The 25,581-nt window shown below is 44.3% G+C and overlaps 1 protein-coding gene and 1 non-coding gene across 4 annotated transcripts in view; one reads left to right on the top strand and one right to left on the bottom strand.

Moving 5' to 3' along the window:
* Window positions 1-506: 506 nt before the first annotated feature.
* Window positions 507-649, top strand: MIR8977 (microRNA mir-8977). Its single transcript, NR_127983.1, has one exon. It is a non-coding gene; the product is annotated as a microRNA mir-8977 (primary transcript).
* Window positions 650-1,646: 997 nt separating this feature from the next.
* BCL2L14 (BCL2 like 14) overlaps window positions 1,647-25,581 on the bottom strand; it is a 40,999-nt gene continuing 17,064 nt past the window's right edge. Inside the window, exons 3-8 of one of the 3 annotated variants that reach the window (XM_005610947.4) lie at window positions 22,645-22,844; window positions 15,838-16,280; window positions 11,495-11,671; window positions 9,322-9,392; window positions 5,896-6,162; window positions 1,647-2,449 (exon numbers count right to left, since the gene is read on the bottom strand). In XM_005610947.4, the coding sequence (XP_005611004.1) occupies window positions 2,411-2,449; window positions 5,896-6,162; window positions 9,322-9,392; window positions 11,495-11,671; window positions 15,838-16,273 (990 nt within the window). In that variant the 5' untranslated portion in view covers window positions 16,274-16,280; window positions 22,645-22,844 and the 3' untranslated portion in view covers window positions 1,647-2,410. Of the gene's footprint in view, window positions 2,450-5,895; window positions 6,163-9,321; window positions 9,393-11,494; window positions 11,672-15,837; window positions 16,282-22,644; window positions 22,845-25,581 lie in introns of all 3 variants that reach the window. The other 2 variants (XM_001501285.5, XM_070269913.1) reach the window with 2 other exon arrangements.

The following is a 25,581-nucleotide window of genomic DNA, read 5'->3' as shown; positions in this document are numbered from 1 at the left end:
TCTTACTAGTGGAAATAGGCACTACTCTCAGCCCATTGTGAGTTTTGGAAAATGTTCCCCTTAATATTTTCAGGTGGTTCTTTCACAAGCCTTCGGTAATGTCTTCACATGCATGTATTGATCAGTATTCATCTGAAAACTTGAGGGGACCTGTCTTCTGACCTCTGGAGCTTTGTGTGCCATTCTCTTCTCTCCATTATTTGACTTGCAAACTTTAGCTGCCTTAGCCTTCCTGGACTTCTGGGCTCTATCTTCTCTCTTCAGGGAGACTGCTGAGACCTGCATGAGTTCTCCTCCTTCCAACACAGCCTGGAAACTACCTGCACTACTCCAGGGCAGTCAGGGCTCACTTTGTTTCTCATCTCTCAGGGACCAGTCCTTTATTACCTGATGCACAACATCTTGAAAACTGTTCTTCATACATTTTATCCATTTTTTCAGTTGTTTTAAGTAGAAGATTAAATTCAGTCACTATTACTTCATCTTGGCTGGAAACTACAGATGATATTGGAACACTTGGAGAGCTTGTTAAAACAGTATGCAACTTGAGCCATACTCCAGTCTTACTGATTTACAGAGTATAGCAGTGAGGCGAGGGTATGACTCTACAGTTGTACACTAAAAATACGCCAGGTATCAGGTTTACAAAGTTCAAGTTAAATTAGACATAATGCTTGTTTACAAAAGAGTTCACAATCCAGTGTGAAAGACTAGTTCTTATGGTATTCTTATGTATTAAGTATAATATCTATATACAGAGTGTTACGGAGCGTCATTATGAGGAAAGGCATCCAAATGTAGCCCCATGGTGGCCAAGGGAGGGTTAGCAAATGCTTCCGGAGAAAATGAAGGAGGAAATTTGTAAAAAATGGGCTGGAGTTAGTTGCATTAGTGGAAATAGGGGAAGAAGAGCAGAAGACAAGAACAATCCAAGGGGAGAAAATACTGTTATGAAGGCTCAGAGGTGCAAGTTTGCATAATACATTTGGGGGATGCAAATAGTTTGGAATGGTTGGGTCAAAGTGGAAGAAGAGGTGGTCTGGTCTCCATCCGTAAAAAGAGACTCCTTTATCCCCAACATTTATGCCTTTCAGTGTGGGGGAAGAAAGTAAAAGAGAATAACTCATTTTAATTGAGATGGGTAGGGTAGTGAAACATGCGATCATAGATAAGTCCAATTTTCCCTCAGAGCTGAAAGTGTGTCTCATTAATTCATCCATTTATTCAAAGGTTTATCAACCTTCATCAGAGGTTATTAAACATCCATTTTTCATCAGGTTTCATGCTGGATGCTAGGGATCCAGAAATTTGTAAGACTCTATAATTTGACAGTATTTTTTAAAATTGTTGTGTGTCTTAAACATTTTCTATGTAACGTATTTCACTTACTAGAAAACCTCATTCTGAACAGTATCAATTTCAGAAAAACAATCAGTGACTGCTTTGAGAGGAGAGGAAATTTTCAGCTGAGCTGAGGGCAGTGCCTAATAGTGAATGTAAGTGAACCCTGAGCGCCAAATGCCAACCACTGTTGTAAGCACTTTCGATGAATTAACTCATCTGATCCTTACAGAAATCTTAGTACTATTACTTATTACTTATTTTAACCATTCTCTTGTAAACATTCTCTCTTTCCACATCATAAGTTGTCTTTCCACATATTTATTTTACCAGGTACTAATTATTACACTACCTCAAGAAATAACAAAGAAAATCCCAGAGACCTTGAGAAGTAGAGGTGGGGTCACTGAGAGAGTTGTGGGTGGTAGGAGTAATTGTTTTTCCCAAGTGGATGTTTTTCAAACTGCCAAAGAATTTTCCCAGAGAAGTGAGTCAAAAAGGCAGATATGGCAGTATCTCCCTAAACTAGTGTCTACAGTAGTAAATTCAAGAGTCTCTTTGAGCTATGTCTACTAACATGAACAGCAACATCTTCCTAGAGGCAAGCTTGAAACAATGTCATTATTAGGCCATCCCAAGTGTAGTTTAAAAAATAAATAGTACCAGAAACCAAAGAGTAATCACATGCACGATTTGTCATTTCGCCCTTATGAGATCAGCCAATACCTGTAACACACTTTCTGTAAAGCAGCTAGCAGGGGCAGTAGGATGGTTTCTGTCCTGAACATTTGAAAGGAAAATTGCCACTTGTCCTTCTAGACTTCCTCACACACTCAATGGAGGGCCTGAAAAACATGGATGTCAAGGACCATGCTACTACATTCTATGAGCTGGAGACGAACAAGGCATCTCCTGATGCCTCCTGACTCACAGGAATAATGTGTTTGAACACTTCAATGCTCCATCTGCCTTGTGCATTTTAATTTTCTCCCTTGGTCTATGCTGAGACTGATGTACACAGGACCACAATTGGACGATGAGTATTCCAGATTACAAATCTTCTGATGTTTCAGTCTAATTCTTCATGTGATATCCCAAATACTTTTTCCTAGAAAGGAAAAAGAGAAATAGATTCTTAAAATTCCAAGTTTGATTCACTGTTGAAGTGAAAACATATGCCTGTTAACTCTGCTGTCTTATCCCAGGCATGGCCTGAGGCTTGGAGACTGTGTTTGGGTTGGGGGAGGGTTTGGAAAGGTGACTGGCATCTGTGGTATGCCTGAAAGGAAAACGTCAGCTAAGGACTTAGGTTGCACTTCCAGGGCTAACAGGCTCCATGGGAAAAGGCTTTGATTCTGTACTGAAAATTCAAAAGAGTAGATACTGCAAGGTTAATGACTACGGAGGTTGCAAACCTCTCCTTTCACAGTGCTGTAGAGTGGGTGAGGTTGCAGGATTGCAGGCTAACTATGTGAACCATGCTCTACAGTGAGGAAAAAGGGCCAAGGAATCAATTAAAATCTCATAGTAGCTTATTCAGCATGCTTGGTAGATAAAGTTGCTATTCATTCATTTGATTGATTGACTCATTCTACAAGTATTGGCTGAACATCTGTGTAATGGGAATTATGAGAGGTAAAAAGAGCATAAAATATGTAATCCTGCCCTCCCAGATTTGCAGTTCACTTGGGAAGATTAAATACTGAGATAGTTAGTAACCCTGAACTCCTGGAAAGCTTGTGCCTGGGAATAGTTTTCTTCCTTCCACACTGCTACAAGGACACCCCAGAGAGCCACCAAAATACCTGGGGCCAATGGAAGGCCATGGAGGCTTGCCATTCATGTCATCTTTCCTGTTTAGGGAGACTGAGCTCAGGTCTCAATCCCCATCTCCTTCACACTTTCATAGCTCATATCAACTCCTAAATATTCTTTTATCAACATCCTTCTTTATTTTTTGCAACTCTTTCTTTGTCACTTTGGAAAAAATAGTCCTTTCTCTCTCCTTTTTCCTCCTCCCAATTTCCAGCTACATGCTCCAAATTAAACCTAACTATGGCCAAGACTTAAGATTAGGATTTATCATGACCTGGAAAAGTAACCTAATAAATTCTGAATTGAAACTACAAATGATAAAGAACTGGTGCCATCAACTTTTAAAGCCTTTGAAAATTCCCTTTATTATTTCTACCAAACAATCTATTTTCTCTGATTGGAACAGATTTTCTCTCTGGTACCGGCAGCAAAATTAAAAAATAAGTAAATAAAAACTTTCATCGTCTTTTTTCTTTCCTCTTTTTATTTGCTTACTAGAATTAGAACTGCTATTTGTCATAACACATTTATTGAAATATACCATAAAATTCATCCTTTTAAAGTATATAATTCAATGGCTTTTAGCATACTCATAGAATTATGCAACCATCACCTTTATCTGATTTTAGAACATTTCCATCACTACAAACAAACCTCCTCATCCATTAGCAGTCATTCACCCATTCCCTTTCCCCAAAGCCCAGGAAACCACTAATCTGTCTCTATGAATGTGCCTATTCTGGACATTTCATATAAATGAAATCATACAATATATGGTCCTTTTGTCTGACTTCTTTCATTTAGCATAACGTTTTCAAGGTTCATCCATCTGTCAGGACGTCATTCTCTTTTATGACTGAATAATATTCCATTGTGTGGATATACCACATTTGGTTTTTCCAGTCATCATTGATGAACATTTGGGTTGTTTCCACTCTGGCTATTATGAATAATGAATGCTGCTATGAACATTCATGTACACGTTTTTATGTGGACATTTGTTTTCAATTTTCTGGGGTTTATACCTAAGAGTGGAATTGGTAACTCTATGTTTGACATTTTGGGGAACTTCCAAGTTGTTTTCCAAAGGGACTGGACCCTTTTAGAATCCAACCAGCATACCAGAGGGGAGGGGGGAGGGAGGGGGGGCGGAATGGGGGTGATTAGGGACATGTGTGCGGGGATGGATTGTAATTAGTCTTTGGGTGGTGAACATGATGTAATCTACACAGAATTTGAAATATATTATGATGTACATCTGAAAGTTATATAATGTTATAATCCAGTGTTACTGCTATAAAAACAAAAATTAAAACTAAAAAAAATTATTAAAAAAAAAGAATCCAACCAGAAGTGTATGAGGGTTCAAATTTATCTACATCTTCACTGACACTTGTCTTTTTTATTTTAGTCATACCATGGGTATGAAATGATATCTCATTGTGAACCCAATTGGCGCTTATAATCTCTCTGGAAAAAAATATCAAGAGGCCCAACAGTGATGGTGTTTTCCTGTATATGATTGTGGTGCAACCGTGAAGTTTAGTAAGAGGGCAGAGGCTGGCGAGGACCTTGAGCTGGAGTGGTCAGGAAAGGCTCTGGGGCAGAGGAGGGACCGGAGGGAGTCGTGGACGGAAGAACAATTGACGCTGAAATGATGTGGAATCCATCCTCAGCATAAGTTAAGGCTGCTCAAATTTAGAATACTTAAGAGCCCTAGTTGTTCAGATCAGCTACTTAAGGGCCATCATATCTGGTGCAAAAGTGAAAAATAGGAAAGAACAGAAGACTGGGTAAGCCCAATGGGCAGCCACTGAAGACCATGGTGGGCACTTCAGAAGATCAGCTGCACTTTCCCTCTGGGAGCCAAGAGATTAAACCTGTTTGGAGGCCCCAGAGTCATGTTGGCCATGCCTAGAGCAGACTCATACTTGTTGCTGGCCCCTGGACCACTCTAATGGAAAGAGGACCAAGGATAATGAGGGGCAAAGGTGTGTCTTCTGAGGAGCAACTTGAACAGACAAAAATGCCCTAGCCTTGCTGAGATTTAAAGCCCTGGGGTAAGGCGTTTTGACAAGGTTGACCTTATGAGGCCATTTGAACACAGCACTTTTAAGGAAATCTCAAAGGATGGGGATAAAGGATGGGCGAGAGGTTGAGGCTGAGGCACAGGGGTGAAGATGTCTGTTTTGCCTAATATCAGATAATTAAAAACAGATGAAAATTTAACTGTTTGCTTTTTAGTTTGTATCGAAATGTCCCTGTCAAAATGTCTGGGTTCAAGCAGCAATGACAAAGTGTCATGAACACTGAATCTCTGCATGAGTGTTAGCCCCACACCCTGTCAGCATCTGAGAGGATGGGGAAGTATCTGCCTCTCCTTGTCTCACTGCCAGACTTCCAGTGCCTGCAAAATTTGTGAAAACAGAAATTATATCTATCTAAACATTTTATATCTCAACATCTCTTCATTTCCTGTTACAGCTGACCAGTCCCTCTCTCCCCACACACATACCCTACATGCCCTTTGGAAGCTCAGTAAATATTTATTGATGATGAAGATAATCACTAAAAATATGTTCCCATCAATGGGATAAATCTCTTGTCACTTAAGTGTCCTAAACCCATGAGAACTGCTTCACAGATGTGTTCCCTTCACTTAAAAAAAAAAAAAAAAAAACTTTCCACCCCATTCTTCTGAGTTCTGGGAAGACTCATATTTCAATAGGATGCACTTACCCATCCACCATGCTGCTGGACCCAGGGTGAGAAGTTCTCTTTCAGGTACTTGGTTCCAAAGCCCAGCACCCTATTCATGGGGTGGTTGTCGATGGCAGTGAGTTTGGCCATGACGTCTATCGCGAGAGCGGCCTTAAAGCTCTGAGCTTTGACCTCGGATTCTCCCCTGGTGTCCACACCCCTTAGGAACTGGTCGGTAATGGTCTTGAAATCAGAGTAGGCCAGCCCATCCTGGAAGCTGTTCATCAAACCCTTCTCTCTCTCCAGCTGCGTACAAGAGAATAAGCCTTCAGTAGAGCTGCTTGGCCCAGTGAGGCAGTCTCCCCAGGTCAACAGTGGGCCACTGAAATACCCAAGGGAAAAACCCTGGACTCTAGCACAGCACCCTGCAGAACTGGATGGAGCATGTTCCTGCTCTGGGAATTTCTTTCATTGGGACAAACAAGTGATAAAACTGACCAGCCCATTCATTCGACATTCAGCAAACGTTTTCTGAGCACTTACAGTGGGCAGGTACTGCGGGTGATTAAGACCCAGGCCTCACTCAACGGGCTCACAGTCTAGTGACAATTGCAATATCGTGCCAAGTGCTTTGCTAGAGGTCGTGTAAAGGACAGAATTCAAAGCCTGGAAATCACTGTCTTGGCTCAAACCCCTGCTCCACCTCTTACTAGCTGTAGAATCTCAGGGAAATCACTTCACCTCTCAGCGTCAGTTCTGTCTTCTCTAGACTGGGATGATGACAGTACTTATACTAGAGAGTAACTGAGTGAAACACTTTGCATAGTGCCCGACATGGAGAAGTGCTCTCGAAATGTTAGTCATTTTTCAGGATGCTACCAGAGCACAGAGGCGTCAGGGAAGACACCCTGAGGTGCATATATTCACTTAAAAAAAACCCAAACAAACAAATCCACCGATTTCTTTCCATTATTATATTTTACCTCATATCCCTCTCTCTTTTTTTTTTTTAAGATTTTATTTTTTCTTTTCTTCCCAAAGCCCCCCGGTACATAGTTGTGTATTTTTAGTTGTGGGTCCCTCTAGTTGTGGCATGTGGGATGCCGCCTCAGCATGGCCTGCGCCCAGGATCCAAACTGGGGAAACCCTGGGCCGCTGAAGTGGAGCGCGCGAACTTAACCACTTGGCCGTGGGGTTGGCCCCTTATATCCCTCTCTTGAACCTTATGTCTCTCTGCTTTACCTCCTTTGGACTACCGTACCTTTAAAAAAATCAGTACTGCCTCTACTTCTTTTGAAAAATCAGAGCTTGTGTCATAAATCCTCCTTATAAAGCCATCCTTGCAATATCTGTTAATATGATGGTTGTCATGTGAAAACAGAAATTCTGTAGTGAACAGGGACTAAATGTTTGAAAATCCTCTAGTTCTGTCCTTGAGGAATGATGTGCTGAGCAGATTTGCAACAAATATTCTTTCTAAAAGGGATATTCTGCGGATGAGTCAGATGCTATGTAAAGATTTTGGTGGAGTGGTGTTATTTTATGAGCCCAGCTCACCCCCCAACTTCTGGGAGGTGCAGGGGCCTATGGGAATTATCAATCTGAAGCAGGAATGACCAGCGTCCTCCACACCAAGAATGGGCTGCTCCTAATCAGTGACCAGTTGAAGAAGTTAGACTCAAAACCTCAGTGGGTGGCTGGAAGCCTGCACTCTGCCAGAACAGTGAAAGAATCAAACGCCAGGAAGAAACGCCTTCCACAGAGTACCCCTGCCCGCTTTGGTTGCACCTGCTCTTTGACCTCTCACGGAGGTGCAGGGTGAGCCCACATGTGCTCTCAGGGATGGGCAGCTTTGTTCACCTCTGTGGCCATGGTGGGGCCCCTCCCCATGTCACTGTCCCACTCTAGTGGGAACTCACACCCACACAGCACAAGTCAGACCTTCGGTGTTCCTACCACAGTCCTTTACTGGGGAACCACATAAAGGGAACAAAAACCACGCTTTCCACATAAATAATGGAAAGTATTGCCCCAAATCATCAAGAGAGTGCCTCAGGCATAGTGAGGTTTTTTAAAATGGTAATTTGTGGGGTGAAAATGAAAGCATCTCTCTTCATCACTGGAGGAGTCACCTTCATACCTCCTCCCATCCCTGGGCTCCCTGACCTACTGCAAGTCACTGCTTAGGAAGGCCAGGAAGGAGGTTGTCCCAAGAGCCATAGAACCTTCGAGATGTAAAAAATCCTCGAGGATATCTAAGGGATCCCTTGCAGTTCATGTACTGAACTGCTGGCTGGTTATTGGCCTCTACTTGAAATTCTTCTAGTGACAGGAAGATCATTCCTTCACAAGGCAGCCCTTGGCTTTGATAGGCAGCCCTAAGTGCTAGAAAGTTCATTCTTAAAATGGGGAGAAATCAATTGCCCCATAACTCTTACCCATTGATGTTAGTTCTGGGGAAACACAGGGTGTCCTTAAATCATGCACCATGTTCTATTTTCTGCTTCCTCTGCGCCCCTATCCATCCTTTACTTATGGCCCCAAAGCTCACACACCCCCTTCTCTTTTCTTTAGTCTGATATCCCCAGTTTTCTCACTATTTCTCATTCGGCACCATCTCCCATGACCTTCACCCTCCTGCACCATCCTCAGGGCGCACCTCTGACAAAGGCATTGAGAGAGGAGCCGCTGAGCATGCTGTTATTAGGGTAGGGATGCTGGTCAGTTAGTGCTGTTTCCCCCTCCTGCAGAAGCCCCAGAGGGCCTGACTTCTTCCCCATGGACCCTGGCAAAACAAGGGAATGGGTCCACAGGCCAGCCCAGGAGACTACTCAGCAGTCTGCGGGTGGTGGACGCGGAAGAGATTGTGTTCAGAAGCTCTTCCGACTCTAGTGGGGGCCCGCTCACCAACTCTATCTGAAGGCAACTCTCACGTGTTCCCTATCGGAATGGTGGGTCTCCACTTCTAAATGGCAGGAAATCCAAAGTTCTCCAAGTGACGCTAACCCTCCTCCCTGGCTGAATTGCTAAGAACAGTCCAGACATTCTAGGGAGAGGTTTCAGTAAGGACGCCAGCCTTGAGCAGCTGCGGGACACAGATATCCAGGCTGCAGGGCAAATGCGAGAGTCTAAACTTCCCTGAGGATCAGTTACACGGGGAACTAGATTAATAATTCTATTCAGCAAGTTTTAATTTATATTGGTGTCTTTTCTTGCAATAACAAAGTTACTTTTTTCATTTCCAAAAATTCCAAGGAGGCTCCAGAAGGTTTACTTATGTTTTCCAAAGTGATTCATTTTTGAGATGCTGCCAGCATGAAGAATTTTCACTCCAAGGGAAATAAAATTTAGGACTAAGTGGAAACCAGAACTTTGAAAAGGCATACAACCTGGGGTACAATTCTGTTCTCATGTCCCAGTGTGCGGGCGCAGAAAGAAATCACATTTGTTCAAGAAGCTCCCTACCTCTCTTTGCAACTGATCCCCTGAATATTTCAGCAGCTCAACGATTTTGGCTATGTTTTGGTCTTCTTCATCTGTCAGGGGAAAATTCCAGTTATTTCTTTTAAGGAAAAAAAAATCTTAAATTTTTCCAGTAACAATGCTTGTCTGGTTAGATATTAGGAAGAAGTGTGCTTGCTTTGTAATTCTTAGCAAATTAAATTTTGCCTCACCTCTTTGTTCAGGCACAAACCCTTCCACACACCCTCTCCTACAGTGCCCTCTTTCCTTTTTTTCTCCTTTTTTCTCTCAGCCCCCCAATTCTCACCATGAAATTCATCATTACATTTGCTGTAAGAATTTTGTTGATGTGAGTTGCACTACATATGATCCTATCTTTAAAGATATTTAGGAGAAGTATCTCTCTGGTCTTTAGGCTTCTCCTGAACAGAGGGTGCTTTTCCATATGGACACCGTAAATCTCCTATTTGATCATGTTCCCCCTTGTGCTAGCTGCTAGAAGGTGTAGAGACAAATTTGTGGTCCTATCTAGGAGGCAGTACTGTCTTCCTGGCCTGCAGTTTTGAAACTAAACTCATTCCATTTTCCTGCTATTTTCTTTTTACATTATCTTTCAAACTTGATTTATTTTATCGAAACCTTATCTTAAAATTTATACTTTGTATGCCGTGTCTTTACAACAAGGTGGGGTATAAGTAAATAAAATTTGGAAGTTCTTCCACTTGAAAGCCTAACACGGCAGATAGAAAGATGGCCACAGTTGGTGTGTTGTGTGTGCAGTGGAATGGGGGAGGTGGCGTATGATTGTTCTTGTCTGAAAACATGCTAACAACTAAATTTGATGAAAATGGTCATTGCTATAGAACAGAATCCAAACAGAAAAGCCAGTTACAGAGAGAACAGCACTTTTTTGCTGTTGGCACAATCTCTGAAGTCACTGAGTCCTCATGTTTGTCCCAGGTAAGAGGGAAAGAGGTGCCAGGAAATTAATCCAGCACATCACGTCCCAAGAAGGTCTCTTGAAGGGCAAGGTAAGAGGTAGGTGGGAAGTCTGAGACTGAAGTCACCTGGGAGAAGAAAGAATGTGTGTTTCCATCGCCCATGTGTAGATTTTACCTGCTGCTGCCCCTGTCTGGGAACGTTGCTGTAAGAGTGGCCCGAATTTCTCACATGCACAGAGGATGAGAGTCTTAGCTTTAGCTTGGTTTGGGGTGTTGCTTCACCTTGCCCAGCACACATGAGATGGCGATAAGTGGAGATGCTTTGTTTTTCTCAGACTCAGAGGGCTCTCCTCTCCTCTGGCTCCTCTCTCTAGGCCCTGGCATAGTTTGTGGTTCCAATAGTACAGCACCGGGTGGACAGACCCACCACTCTGCTTCCGGGTTTGGGAGACAGCAATACCTTTGGAGGGAGGACTTTTGCCTTGTGCTTTGGCATGCTGCCAACCAGCATGCCACCTTTGTGACATGTCATGTGATATGTCACCTTTGCTCCTCATCCTCCACTGGAATTTGAGGAAAGAGCCATGAGCGAGGGCCATGGTTAGTGAGAGATTTGGGACTGAAATTCTCTTCCTGTGGCACTTGGTCCTGTTCCCCTCAGCTCCGGAAGTCCTGCCAGTCTGATGGGATCTACAGTCCTAGCTATTGCTACTGTTTTGGTGACAACTGACCCAGTTGGGTCACTACTTCTCAGTTCTGCTTCATATTCTGCACCAGACCTGGTGTCTGACAACCCGCTTCTTTTTCACAGGAACACAAGGCAATATTAAATTACAAATCTCTGGGTGGACATTCCATCTACACCCCAAGTACTCCCATGAGCAAACTGGTCCTTGGCCATTGCTACCATGGTCACATCTAATACTGCATTTCCCCCTGTGGACAAGGTTGAGTGCATGCTCTGTACTTGCCCCTCTCCCTCAGCGGGAGACTTTTCTTTGGACTTAGTGGTGAGCTGGGTATGTTGCTTCAATCTCCTGGCACACACACCTGAGCTTGGGCTGGTCTCTTAAACTAGAGGCCACTGCCTCCAGCACGTTGCTGTCATGCCCTTGGTCCGGGTCAGCAGAGATTCTCCAGTTGCAGAGCCCTGAGCTAAATAAATCCATAAATGCTCATATACCTCTGCCTGGCAAACATCCAACCCCACACGAACACTCAGAAGGGAAGTTTACCTTTCTTGGCGCTTGCAGCTGTAGACTGGGAGCACTCGGGCTGAGGGGGGTAACCCAGTTTAATAGACCCGTCAAGCTTGGCGCGTCTTCCATTCTTCCGGGGTTCTTCTGGAGGCGGCCAGGAATAAACAATTTCAGCAACTCGGTTGGCAATGGAGACAACTTTGGGATCCACAGCTGAAACAAGACAAAATGATGCTGAGAGGCCCCTCTCAGAAGAACCTTGTCTAGCTCATTGGTATGCACAGTTGCCGGAAATGAAAAGACCAGCCCAGAGTGAGAGGAAACTGCCTGGGAGTGTGTGGAGGCGGGAGGCCCATTCTTCACAAAGCACTGGCAGTTGCCTGGCAGAGGCTGGGAAGGGTGGGGGATACACAGAGGAATGATTGCCACCTTGAAACAATTGCCCTTCTGCACCCTCTTTTTGAAGTCTTGCAAAATTAGGGTCCCCTTTCCCCTTTGCAAAGGAGGAAACACAAAAGGGAGTGCTTAGTTCTTTGCTTGAGGGAATGCTCATTATGCTTTTATTTTTATTCTTTTTTTTCTTAGACATCCTTTATATCTTGGAGAGCTGGCCCTTATGTGCATAGGAAGGCATTCAGTAGTTGACAAGCCTTTGGGGGTTGGTCACTGAGGAAAGAGAAATATGTCTGCTCTCAGGCCATGTTCATTACTCAAGCCCATTGTCAAGTAAACTCGGAACTCCCCTAGCTCGTATGGTCACATGTCTTCTCTCTCCTCAATGTCTACTGGGAAACATCCAATTAAAGCTGATAGGTCCACAAGGATGCATAGAGTGCAACCCATGGCCTTCAAGAATTTATAGTTCAGAATTTATAGTCACTTATTTGCACAACTAACTATAGAATAAGGTATTTTGGGACATAAAGGTTTAAATGGTATTGGCCCAATGACTGTCATAGCCTGTGAAAGATGTCAGCTTTGCCCCTGGTCAGGGATGAGTGGAGAGGGCAGGCAGTGTCGCTGAGTTGTTCAGGAGTAAAATTTGCATTGTCATTTTGTCATTAAGTTGTTAACTTTCAGAAGCTGGTACAAACACTGGCTTTGATACCCTATGGGGCAGTCATATCATGTAATGTTTGAAAAACAACACTATTTAATTCACAAGACTTGAAGAAAGTGACAGAGCGGGGTTTTGGCTGGAAGGGTGGGGGTGCCAGGGGGAAGTCCTGGGCTTTGTAAAACAGGATAGATGAGAGGGGCAAGGCCTGGGTCCCGGGAGGGATTGTGTCACGTGAAAAGCAGGTTTTGACATCTGTGGAGCTGCCAAGGTGATTTCTGGTCCTCTTTCCCTGGATTCTTCCATAGCACGAAAGCTTTGGTGCTCGCCCTTCATCCCTCGGGGCATTCACTGAAAGGCCATGGGAACTAATGCTGTGTCCATACGCCTTCCTTTAAAAAAAGACACTATGGCTTCCTTAAAAAGCCATATTTCTCATGCTCCGTCCATAGGGTTCAAAAACACAAGTGAATTACAGAGAGAAAAATTGGACAGGTCAAGGAGACAGGGATCAATGCTGTTCCTTCCCATTTTAACAACCAAACCAAATATGCTTTCCACTCTTAAATCACCTTATTGCAGCCCAACCAGCCTCCTCTTGAATGCTGGCCATCCATGGCCCCTGGCAAGGAAAGGGCAAGAGGCTGGAGCCCAAAGCCAGTGGGAGCCTTCCCTTGTGTCCGCAGGAGATGGGAAAGGAACGCTTACATTTTCTACCTCTCAGGCCTTGTGCAGCCTGTCTAGGGTGACCAGCGCATGGCTCTTCCACTGGAAGTCACAGTGTGCCCATCTTGCACTTAAAGGAGGCAGACGATGGCCCCCAAGCTCCCTCATCCTCACCCTCCAGCCCCCACCATGTGGCAGGGCAATCACAAGACCACTAGCAGGCTCAGAAGTACCCAATCTGACTAACCTGTGTACGGTGGTTCATTTTCTATGAATTGGTGGGCATGGAAGGACGGATGCAGATGAAATACGTGCAGGAAAAACTAAAAGCAAACACGTTTTGACTCAGATGAGCTAGTTCTAGTCAAGATTCCCATCTTGAATACCTTAATTTTCCCTTCTCGTCAGAGTTGGTCCCATCTGATAGGCAAAGGAAGATTGGATGGGGTTGGGGAGAGAACAGAAAGACTGCCCATCCTTTCAAGTCTATTTTAGGGGGTCACTGTGGGGCCAAGAAGAAAAGCAGAGCAGGGTTGGGAAGGTGCCAGTCAGCCTTTGGCCTGAGGCATTTGTTTTAAAGGGATGGGGCAGGGAGTTTGGGAGAGATTTCCATATAGTTGAGACTATTTCCCATACAATTTCCATTTCCTCCTTTCTTAGTAACAGACCCCTGAAGTGTCAGAAGTAACAATGGATCCAGCTGAAAAAACTACATTTCCCAGCCTCCCTTGCAGTAGGGCGTGACCAATGAGATGTGAAAAGTTGGGTGCAGTTTTAAGAATGCTCTCTAAAAGAGAGCTGAATTATCTAGAAAGGAGACACCCTTTTGTTCTTCCTTTGCTTCCTCTTTCTTCTTCTTTGAAATGTAGACATGATGGCTGGAGTCCCAGCAGTTACTTTGGAATATAAGGAATATAAGGTTGGAAGCCACTAGCTAAGGAAGGACAGAATAAGAATCTCTAATGACTGGGAAGCTGCCATATCAGGCCTGGGCTACCCAACTTTGGTCTTCTTTTATGGTCTCTCTTTATTATTTAAGCCACAGTTATTTGAGTTTTCCACTATATGTTGCTGAACCTAATCTTAACTGCAACATTCCACATGTAGCGAATCATAACTGTGGGGAAACCAAGATTCAAGAGTAAAAGAACTTGGGTTGATAGTTTCTAAATTTGGCGTCGATGTTCATTTTTCTACTTTTAAGGCCTCTCGCTACTAAATTTTCATCCTGGGACATAACCTCATAGTTCTCACTTAGCCTGGTGTCTGAGTCCTGGAAATGGCAGCTCAGGCTAAATTGTGACCTTTAGTTAAAAGAACCCAGGTGAAGCCACCTGCTGAGCTCTGATTTCTATGTGGCAAAATAGAAATAGAATGCAAGGCTCTCATGAGTCACATCTGACATGAAACCTGCTAACCACCCAGATAGTTAACAAGAAAGAGAGGAAAGAGAAACGTGGGAAGAGAGGATGCTCTGTACATAAATGTTTAAAGCTAAGCCTCCTTAGGAAGTAATAATTTCTACTTTTTTAGGGATATCTGTATATCTATATAGAGCTTGTGAAGTTTTAGAAAATAAAAAAGGTCAAATGATACTTCCATAATATTGAAATACAGAATATCATTTATTTCAGGAAAGCTAGAAGACGAGAGTCTGTAAAATCGTCCTCTGTCTCCTGGCAAAGTCCAGAGACCAGGCCAAGCAGAAAAGCCTATTTAGGTGCCTCCAAACTGTTGTTTGCTCCAGAGCTCAGCCACCACCCCCAGCAGAAGGAGTCTGCTGTACCACTGCGGGGAGGAGGAGCGCCCCAGATAATCCGACCCTAACTTCTCCTGTCCCAAATTCTCTGTCGAATGGGACATGGAAGTTTCCTTGATCATAGTGAATGATCTAAAGTTGTCCACGTCAGTCACAGCATTTAAAATTGAGACATTACTGCCACCTGTTGACTAATTACTGACAAGTTACACAGTCCAATCAGCCCAGCAGGAGGGGGGGGTTTCTTTTAAAATCTGGGCATCGGGCACTGGGCTTTGGGCACGGGGCATTGTTGTAGGGGAAGAAGATGCTTATGCCAAGGTCTGTGGATGAAGGGCCATGCTCCATGATAAAGCCTTTTGTGAAAATCTTTTATTCAACATAAGTATGTTGTCTCACTGAGGGAAGATTTTTGTCAAAATGCTTCTCAGTTCTTTTTTTTAGAGTGGTTTATACTTTGAAAAGTATTTTTGTATACAGCTACCTGATATTTCCATCCACCGTAAGAGGCGGGAGGGATGTTCCAGTATACAGATGGAAACACAGAGGCCCAGAGACGTGAGTTGACTTACCTTAGGAAGAGTGGCAGCCTGAGCCCCTGTCTGGGACTCTCCTTTAGATTGGTCTCTGGCACAGAGGATTGGGAATTTGGGCAGCAAGATTATTTATAGACCATGGAGCGAGAAAACCAGTCCAGTCACACTTCACTGCCATCCTCTTCTTTTCTACTCAGTCTTGAGAAATGTAGGGCAATTATTATTGAATTTTTATAAGTTGGGAGACTGAGGCACAATGAGTGCCTGCCTAAGGCCACATTACTAGCTGGGAGGAGATGAACATGCACACAGAGGAGAGAAAGATTCGGTTGTGGGACGGAAGGAATTCTCAAAAGCTTACCTTCGTTCTCTGAGGACTGTTCCACATTAGAAAGGGACCTCGATGACTGCCGACTGCGAGGACCCTGATATTCCGCTACTCCTCTACCCTGAGCGTAGACCTCTGTAGGTGAGCTCTGTGCATCTTCCCCCTTCTCTATGACTCCAAAGAGTGTTCTCCAAGAAGACTTTTTCTTGGCAAGGTTTATAGTCTTCTCACTGGATTTGGAATTTCTGCAAGGCCACGGCACCTGTGTCCATGAATCGTTTTCTGAACAACTCGCCACTACTTTCTGGGACAAACTTCTTGTTCTCAGCGGCTTTGGTGAGATGACAGTAGAGGTGTTCTTGAAGACATGTTGTTTGACATAGAACGCCAAGATTTTGAATTCTATGCTGTTTGGGTCATCATCATCCAGGGGGATCTCCTCCAGGTCACATGCACTGGTGGTGCACATGGCGGGCCTGCAACAACAAAGTCCACATGCATCCTTCTACCTGTGGGCAATCTGCTCTTTGTAGGTTGGGAGAGACAGAGGTAAAACTCAATAAGCATTTATTGAGCACCTATTCTGTTTGTGCTCAGAGGCAGGGGGTAATCAGAGATGGAAAAGCCAGGGTTCTTTCTGAAAGTCCCATCTTAAAGAGATGAGGAAGAGAGGCATGCACATAGATAACTCCAAACAGAGAGTGAGCTAGGAGCTGGAACAGAGTTGCAGGCAGCCCATGTGGGAGCTGGAGGAGGAATGGAGAGCTACCGATAGGGTGAATGAAGGCTCCTTGAAAGATACAAAGGGTTTAGACCGGTGGATGGATATTGGGCTAAGAACAGGATGGGCAGAGGGTAGACCATGGGTGAACTGAGGATGTGTTTGAAGAGTGGTGAGAGAACTGTATAGAATAAGCATGTGGCTGTGGATAGCTGGGGCTCAAGGATGCGGAGGGACAATGAGTGAAATGGCATTCGGGGCCCCATTAGGGGGGCCTTTGAATGTTGGGCTGAAAGCTTTGCAATTTCTCATGTTGATTGATCAGTACATTTCAAAAGGAGCCTAGACCGTGGAGGGCGGTTAAAAGTCTTCTTGGGAGAAGTAAGTGGGCAAAGGGGGAGGCCACTTAGGGAGAGGGCAGTGTCTGGGGTCCCTGGTCCTTCTATCCTCTCTCCTTTCTTTACCCTCTGCTTTAGCTTGTAGAGGTTTGCTTCTGTTTCTTGCCGTATTTGGCATTCCATGTGAGATTTCATATGAAAAAAATCCTGCTATTTTTTACAAGTTTGAAGGGCACTGGTGGAGGCAACGGAGAGCTTTTCGAAGTTTTGGGTGGAGAGTGATGTGATCACAGACGTGTTTTAGAAAGATTGATACCAGCACTAAGATGACAGGGATGGAGGGGTTTCATCTTTATTTTCATATGAATAACCAGATAGACGTAATAAACCGATTTTGCTCGGTTTAAGCTTTCATGATGTAACTGTTTTTCTGGTTTCCAGCTAGGAAATCATTTCTTTTTGGTTAATGTTTTACTTTGCTTTCTTCTGTTGTGTGTTAAGGACTACATTTTCCTTTTCGTCCCAGATGCCAGAAAGCCCAGATCGACCAACTCTTGTTGGATTAAAATTTCATAGGCAGTGGGTGGACTGGAAAACAGGCTGGGCATCTCAGTCTAACAGTCCTGAGTTCAAATTCTGGCCATACCACTGACTAGAGCTGTGTGACCTGGGGTAGGTTACTTCACCTCTCTGAACTTAAGCTTCCTATAGGTAAATTGAAAATAATAATAGTTGTATTACAGGAATACTGTGAAGGTACAAGATAATGCATTAGAAGTCCCAATCCAGAACCTAGCTCAAAAGTGGTAGCTATTATGTTTTTTCTAGTACAACTGTCATCCCAGGCCCTCTGACTCTGTCCTGGATGTGGCTCTTAATCGTGTTCCCTTCTCTTAACTGTCCTACTTTAAGACTGTCTTTTGGCATGTGAGCTGGTGTGATAAAGTGAGGTATAGTGATACTAATGGGATTGACTGGCATATCCCTTCTTTTCTCTCCACTGTACCCTCTCATCCCAAAGATGGGACACTGACTGCAGACAGGGCTGGAGGCAGTGTGACAGGTACAGCTAAATTGGATTGGGTGTCTGGAGGCCGATGGTCAGGGCTGGCTCAGCTTCTAACTTGCAATGTCCTTGGGCAGTCACTTAACCCCCTTGGTCCTCGGTTTCCACATTGGATTGTCTCTAACTTCGCCCTCCGATTCGATTTGAAGGAGGCGTGGGGGCTGAAGTAGCTCCCCTGCCAGCCTGCCGGATGCTTCCCGTTTCCATCCTTGTTTCCTCTCCTTTATTTGGAAGATGTTCACACTGGCTGATACAGAAGCTGTTCCTCTGCAGAACTGCTCCTTGGCGAGGCCCTGAGAAAGCCATGGGCCCTGGCTGGGTGAGTTCGGGAGGGGACTGCAGCGGGCTATGCCAGGACGTCAGGTGCAGATGGAGGGGACAGAAATGGATTTCCCAGGGTGGCCAAGGGCAGAGTTGCAAAACCTGAGACGGCTACTACACACACAGACACATTCACACGATTCCTAAGCCCCACAAACCCGGCTCAGGTAACTGAATATAAGCAAATGCTTGAGGGCTGTGGTGCAAAGTCGGGGCATGACCACCAGGCTTCCTCCTCCCTTCTGTCTGTTCACATTCTTGTCCTGTTCCAGGGCTTTGGTTTCGACAGTCCTTCCCTCATCTTCTCCCAGTTTCACACTCACTATGCACCATGGCCAACCTTTCGCTGTCAGGAGTTACTTCAACATCTGTGCAAAGCATGTGCTCCTCCCATCTTTTCCACCCTTCTGCCTCCCCCTTCCCACCCTCCCCCACACGCATCCTCTCAGGTGAGCAGTTCACCCCTCTCTCGGTGCTGGGTTAAGTCACACGCCATGGGGATCTTCTGCCAGGTCTTCCGGTTTATCTAGATATAAGTACCACAAAGACAGGCATGTTTGTGTGCTGTTTTTTCTGTGCTGTATGCCCAGTGACAACAATTATGCCTGATACAAAAACGCACTGGACAATGACTTGTGGAATTTTTTCCTATTCTGAGATTGTCTGGGTTCAAATCCTGACTCTACCACTAGCAGTGATGTGACGTCTCTCTCTATGCTTCACTTCCCTCATGTTTAAAACGGTACCTATTTCACACTCTTATGAAGATGAAACGAGTTAGGAAGATGAAATGAGTTAATATTTGTAAAGCATTTAGACTAGAGCTTGATTGAAGCGTTTGAACAAGTATTTGATTTAAAATAATATTTATGAGACCCACTTAGGGCAACACTGTTCTAGAAGAGCTCCAAGGAGTTTTCGGATGGTCTATTGGGGTGAGCGCAACATTTGGAATGAAAAGATAGGTTGAAGAATTGCTTTTCATACTTAGTGGTAAAGGAACTCAGGCAAATCACTTAACCTCTGTGAGGTGTAGTTTTTCCATTTATAAAATGTGATTCATATTATCCAACTTGCTGACTATATAGGAGGATTAAATAACAAACTGTGAAAATCCTTCATAAACCATAAATAATAATACAAGCATCAGTCTGTACAGAGTAGTGGTTAACGCGCTGGTCTCTTGATTCAGATGACCTAGTTCAAATCCTGGGTCATCTGCTTACTAGCTGTGCACCCGAGCATATTTCTTAATTTATTAGTGCCTCCACTTTCCCATCTGTAAAATGGGGATGAAAAACTCCCCTGCGTCATCAAGATGGTATGCGGATAAAAAGAATTAGTATAAAGAATTAGTATATGTAAAGCACTTAAAATAGGGCGTAGTCGATGACAAATGCTCAAGAAATATTGGTGTCATTATTCGCTAAAATTATATTATTTTTATAGGGTGCCTTTTCTATAAATTTTAATATGTTTATAGAAGCAAGCTCAAATGCAGCAATTAAGGAAACTAGTGACATGCAAATATTAGGTTTAGCACAAAATCCATACTCTTTTCCTCTACTTTCCTATAGTCCTATATATATATATATTGTGTGTATAGAAAGTTTATATCCTGTAAGACATGAAGACTGGAACTTCTCTCCCAGTCTTCTCCCAGAAGCTGGGACCAGCTTTCCCAGCACCTAGCATAATGCCTGACATGTGGTAAGTTCTCCACAAATATCTGATGAATGAATGAAAAGTGATGATAGAGCTTCCAGGTAAAAAGCAGCGTGTCCAGTCAAATTCGAGTTTCAGGTCAACAACAGGTAATTTTTTAGTATAAGTATCTCCCAACATTGTATGGGACATACTTATACCAAAAAAGTATTTGTAGTTTATCTGAAATTCACATTTAACTGGGTGTCTTGTGTTTTTATGCAAATCTGGTTACCCTGTGAAGGAAAGATGTTGCTGAGAAATATTGAGAGCTGAGGTACATGTAAGCGAGTAAAATGGACCAAGAATCAAGACTGAGCAACCTGAGACAAGCAAGAGAATGAGCCAGAAAGAGTGAGGAGAGGGCAGCTTATGTGGTCCAAACTCTAGGCAGTGGACTTGGCGTTGAAGGGGCTGAGCCAGGAGGACGCCAGAGCTGGACTGTGTCAGGAGAGGATTTACGAGGTTGTATAGTCAAAGCTTCCTTTCAAATTGGGCAGCTCAGGACGCTGTAGGCAGGAAGTGCACGGCCGACAGGAAGTATGTCCTTGGGGTAGGAGGGTGGGCCCTCTCCTCAAGCCATAATACTATGCTTCTGAAGAAACCTCCATGTAAGTTAAAGAACAAATAAACAAAACCTTTCTAATGTAGTATGCGGACTGTAAAATTGTGTGTGTGTGTGTGTGTGTGTGTGTGTGTGCACGCGCATGCGTGCCTGCTTGTATGTGTAGTGGTGTTGGAGGGAGGGAGGGTCTGACTTCTTTAAGAAACAAGTTTGCTAAATGCCGATTCAGGAGCAACATCAGAAAAGGGGGGAAACCATTGAGGTCAAGATGGAGCACACAGGCCTTCCATTTGGTGAGAGAAGAGATTTCTGTTGGGTTACAGGCACTGGGTACTTGGCCCAGCTGACAGGCCAGCCAAGGAGGAGAGGGCCACACAAGCACAGCAGTGCTCAAGCGACAGTGTTAGCTCAGATGCTGAAACATAGTGAACAGGTGCAGCGTCGTCCCCCTGCGCATGCTCGTCGTGGGTCAGGGGCGTGCTGTGGTCCCTGTGGAGACAAGCCTTGTCTCAGAGCTGTGTGAGCTCGTGTGGCACACCTGTCGAAAGTAAAAGCCCAACTTTGGGGTTTATGGGCACTTCCATGTCAATTTTATGTTTATGTTTCTGGACAGGAAGCCCTGGGTGGGGGCCCTGGGTGTTGGTTCAGGGCCTGGAGGGCGAATGGGCTCCGGAATGAGACCTGCGAGCTCGTTCTAATTCAGTGACTCAGTGGACACAGCCCTCCCTTCTCCTGTGTATTTACATACCCTCTCCTTATCTAGAACAAACCAGGGCAAACCTACACTCCAACGCAAGGTCACAGGCCTTCTTTCATTGGCCTCTTTTCCTTCCCCGAGTGCTTTCCCTCCAGCCCCCTGGATGGCCAAGGTCCTCCCAGCCTCCGCAGCTGTCCTGAGGAGCAGCTGTCCTGAGAAGGCCACCGGCGCCTAAACTCCTGCTGTGGCCAGACCCCTTTGGGGATTTTTCTAGCCCTGGCTTCATTTGTGGAGGTTAGATTGCACTTCCCTTCCCATGGCAGATAATGGATAAGCACACAGAGGACACAACACGAGCATGTGCTCTGTGGTTCCACTCACAGAGGCTGCCACAGGTTGCCGGGGTAAGCTGGACAGAACTCACACTAGGTTCCCCTTGCAGGGCCTGTCCCGGGTGTGAGGGGCGTGGAGGAGCCCTTGGCAACAGGCTCAGCCAAAGAGCTGACTTCCATTGCCCTGGATGCATAGACGAGGCCCGAGTGTAATTCAGGGGTGTAGATGCTCATCCCCAGGGAGGTTCCCAGGACACCTTTTGAGCTAAATTTTGTCTGGTTGCCTTGAGCCTGCCCCTCAGCACCCTGTGTCCCCTTATGCCCATCAGAGGCTGCCCTATTCTTTCCTCCCCCGAACTTCAGAACTTTGAGCGTCTCCTTCTTTCTCCCCTGTGTGTCATCTCTGAGCATGACAGGTTCTTTAATCCTAAGGGTGAAGTGAGGTATGAGGTAAAACGTCTTAACTTCCTACAGTAGAATCTAAACTGAGAGACAGAGCCTTAGGTCATATTAAGTAACAAAGGACTAAGACTCTGAGTGAAGAACAAGGGGGCAGGGAACTCAAGAGTGGAGGGAGTTTTGTAGAAAGGAGGGAGAGGAATTTCCCTTTTTATCCGGGGCTTGTACTCAAGGAAGTCTCTCGGGGGTCTGCCAGGACTGGACCTTGTGCCTGAGTTCCTACAGTTCCTACAGCTCAAGACTCTGGGCTCAAACCCAGGGATTCCCACCCTCAGCCCCATCCCTACTCTAGGGGAGGGAGTCAGCATCTCCATGGGCTCCTGCCACTGACCAGCTGTCATGTCATCACATGCCTTGTCACATACTCACTGAAGGGGACTGCTTAATGTTACAAATGTTTCATCCACTTATATATTCTTAACCATCCCAAACCTTCTGTAGCAAAAGAGAAACTTAAATAGCTTTCTTTCTCTTTCCTTGAAACCTGTTTTACTTCCTGAGACTTACATAATAGGAACTTAATAAACTCAGTAAAGGTCTCCCCCAGTTAGGTCACCTCATTAGTAAAGCCAGGACTCAAGACACACTGTGTCCTCCTGGGCAGCTGAGAATGAAGACCAGTGCCTCCTGGTGTTACCTGGTCTCGAAGCTGTCAGTGGCTTCTCCGGCTGCAGCTCGGGTAAGGATCAGGTCAGGAGGGATATTTCTGTATTTGAGTCTCTCTCCACGAAAACTTAAGAGGTAACTTTCACCACGTCTTCTTGGCTTCTCATTGAGGAAGGCTCGTTCAATGTAAGACTACATCCAGATGTAGCCTCTTCAGGTTTGGGACTGAGGCTGAGGAAAGGATTACCACTTCCTTGTTAAGCCCCGCCCCTGGCTTTTTACTGGGGGAAGGACTGACCTTTGCCCATGTAATTTAACTCTAAAAGGAGTTCTGTATCATTTATCAAGGAGTCTCACTGCCCTTAGGGACAATTATGTGGGTGTTTTCCTGATAGTTCTTTACTTTCTTTCCATTTCATCAGTTTAACGAACGTTTACTGACTGCTTCATATGTGACAGATATTGCTCACATGTTTAATCTTAACAACAGTGAGAGGCAAGTGTTATGATCCCCATTTTACAGATGAGGAAACTGAGGCTCAGAGAGGTAAAGTATCTTGCTAACGGTCCCTATCAGTTGACCTGAGATCCAAACTCTGGTCTTTCTGCCTTCAGGCTATACCATGTTACCTCTCCTATGAGATTCAAAGATGGTATTCAAATAGAACCACTGAAAAAACTTTAAAAACAGAATCCAACCCCAGCCATAGAAGAAGCCACAAAAACTCATTTAAAGACCGAATGTCACAATTTTAGGGATATAATTTCCTATGTATATGAAAGAAGAAACGGTTAAAAATGATTTTCCACTCTATCCAGATTCTTAACTGAAACAGACATTTATGACCATACTTGTGATCTTGAAACCGTGAGTGCTGGCTGGTTGAAATGTGAAGATGAAGGAAGTGTGAATGGCGAAAGAGGAATTGAAGTTAATTTCAAAAAAAAGTAAGGGAAGAACTGGCCATTTAAATATTGGGCAAACAGATCCTTGAGAGCCAAATGAAGTGTGGTTATGGGAAAGTAGTTCCTTTGTGACTCAAAGTGAATTTTAACTAGCAAACTAATATTTGTTGCGCATAACATTCACCAGTCTAGTCAACTGAAGGGGCATTAAAGAAATACTAAGAACGGTTATTCTTTTTTTAAAAAAACTTACAGTCTTTTTTGGGAAGATGAGATATATTCATTTGAAGCAATTTAAGAATTGACAAATGCATATAATCAATAACTAAATCACCTAGTATGGACTATGGTTGTTATTGGAGCTCAGGGTTATATAATGCCATGACAGTGGTGTGGAAACATTCAGAATCCCACAAGGTCTTGGCAAGGTAAGTATGGGCACAAGGAAGGGACAATTGGTACAAGGAGGCAGGCTGGTTGAGGACAGAGAATCTTCATTAATCATTCAACTTGGCACCGCCCACACCCAACAAGCTGACGCATAATAGGGACAGGACTCAAAACATGTTATATATTAAAAAACAAAACTAAACCTGCTTTTCTCCTGATTCTAAAAATACACAGTGTTAGAGAAAGTTTGTAAAACGTAAAATGACTTACATAAGATAAAGACCACCGCGATCCGGTCATTCAGTGATAAATATTGTTAAAGATGTGGTGTCTTTCCTTCCTTCTATGACAATAACAGTCGGCTACCTTTCAGGTGTCTGCCTGGCCCACTGCCCTTTCCTTTCACGCTGCCCCCAATAATGCACCTACTGGGCTACACCCCTGTAGCAAGCAGGACGGAATGAGCCCTGCCCCTCTAACTATATCCAACTGGACAACAAGTGGTCTTGCCCACCCAAGCTGGGCCAATTCAGTTCTATGTCCAAGAAATTTGGAATAGCGTTACAGAGATTCTAGCCAGCCTCAACTGTTTTAACTGGGAGGTCCTGTTTGGGTCCCATGCAGCAGAGGAGAAAAAGCTGATGGGTGGAGAAAGTGATGAAGGAACTAATCAAGAGAGAATTGGAGAGCTTGGGACCCCAGGGGGCAGGAGAGAGTACTGCCCTGGTTCCTGGGAGCTCTCCACTTGCCACCTGGTGTCTGGAGACTCCTTGTGCCCCTGCTTTTTTTGCTTAAGCCGATTTGAGTGTTTATGTCAGCCAGATGGATCCCTCAAAAAATATAATGTACTTGATTTTACATAGTTAAGATGTTATTGTAGTTTTGTGACTTTTCTTTTAACATCTATCATAAATATATCTCCGTACCAACAAATATATTTCATAAATAGAATTTTTAATGGCGGTATGAGTCCAGTAAATGAAAGCACTAAAGTTATTAATCAGGCAAATATTTTTAAATATTTTGTTTGTTTTCAAGTGCTCACTGTTATGAATAATGTTGCAGAGTATAGTTTTGTCATCTTTGCCTTTATTTTGCATTGTCTCCTGAGGAGTGATTCCCAGGGAGTCGAATTATTGGGTATGGATATTTTTGAAATTGTTGTATTTATTTTCCATTTGCCTTAATCTTGGATTCTGGAATTTATTTAAATGATTACTGGGATTATGTCTCAGGGAAAAATCTCTAAGTGTTAGAATGTATGGATAAAAAGCTCATCTTCAGGGGCCGGCCCCATGGCTGAGTGGTTGCGTTCACGCGCTCTGCTTCAGCAGCCCGGGGTTTCACTGGTTCCCATCCTCGGCTTGGACATGGCGCCACTCATCGGGCCATGCTGGGGCAGCGTCCCACATAGCATAGCTGGAAGCACTGACAACTAGAATACACAACTGTGTACTGGGGGGCTTTGGGGAGAAAAAGAAGAAAAAAAAAAGAAGATTGGCAACTGTTGTTAGCTCAGGTGCCAATGTCTAAAAAGAAAAAAAAAAAGCTCATCTTCAGAAAAATTTGGGGGATTTTGCCCATCTTTATAAGTGCATAACCAAATAAGACTTGAAAGGCCAGATGAGCAGATTTTAGAATGGTCAACACGTTACTTTGGGGCTGTGACATC

Source organism: Equus caballus, chromosome 6, assembly GCF_041296265.1.
Source record: "Equus caballus isolate H_3958 breed thoroughbred chromosome 6, TB-T2T, whole genome shotgun sequence".
In the NCBI taxonomy this organism is placed as follows: domain Eukaryota; kingdom Metazoa; phylum Chordata; class Mammalia; order Perissodactyla; family Equidae; genus Equus; species Equus caballus.
Note: the sequence above shows the minus strand (reverse complement) of the source record. Positions and strands in the feature narration are given on the sequence as shown.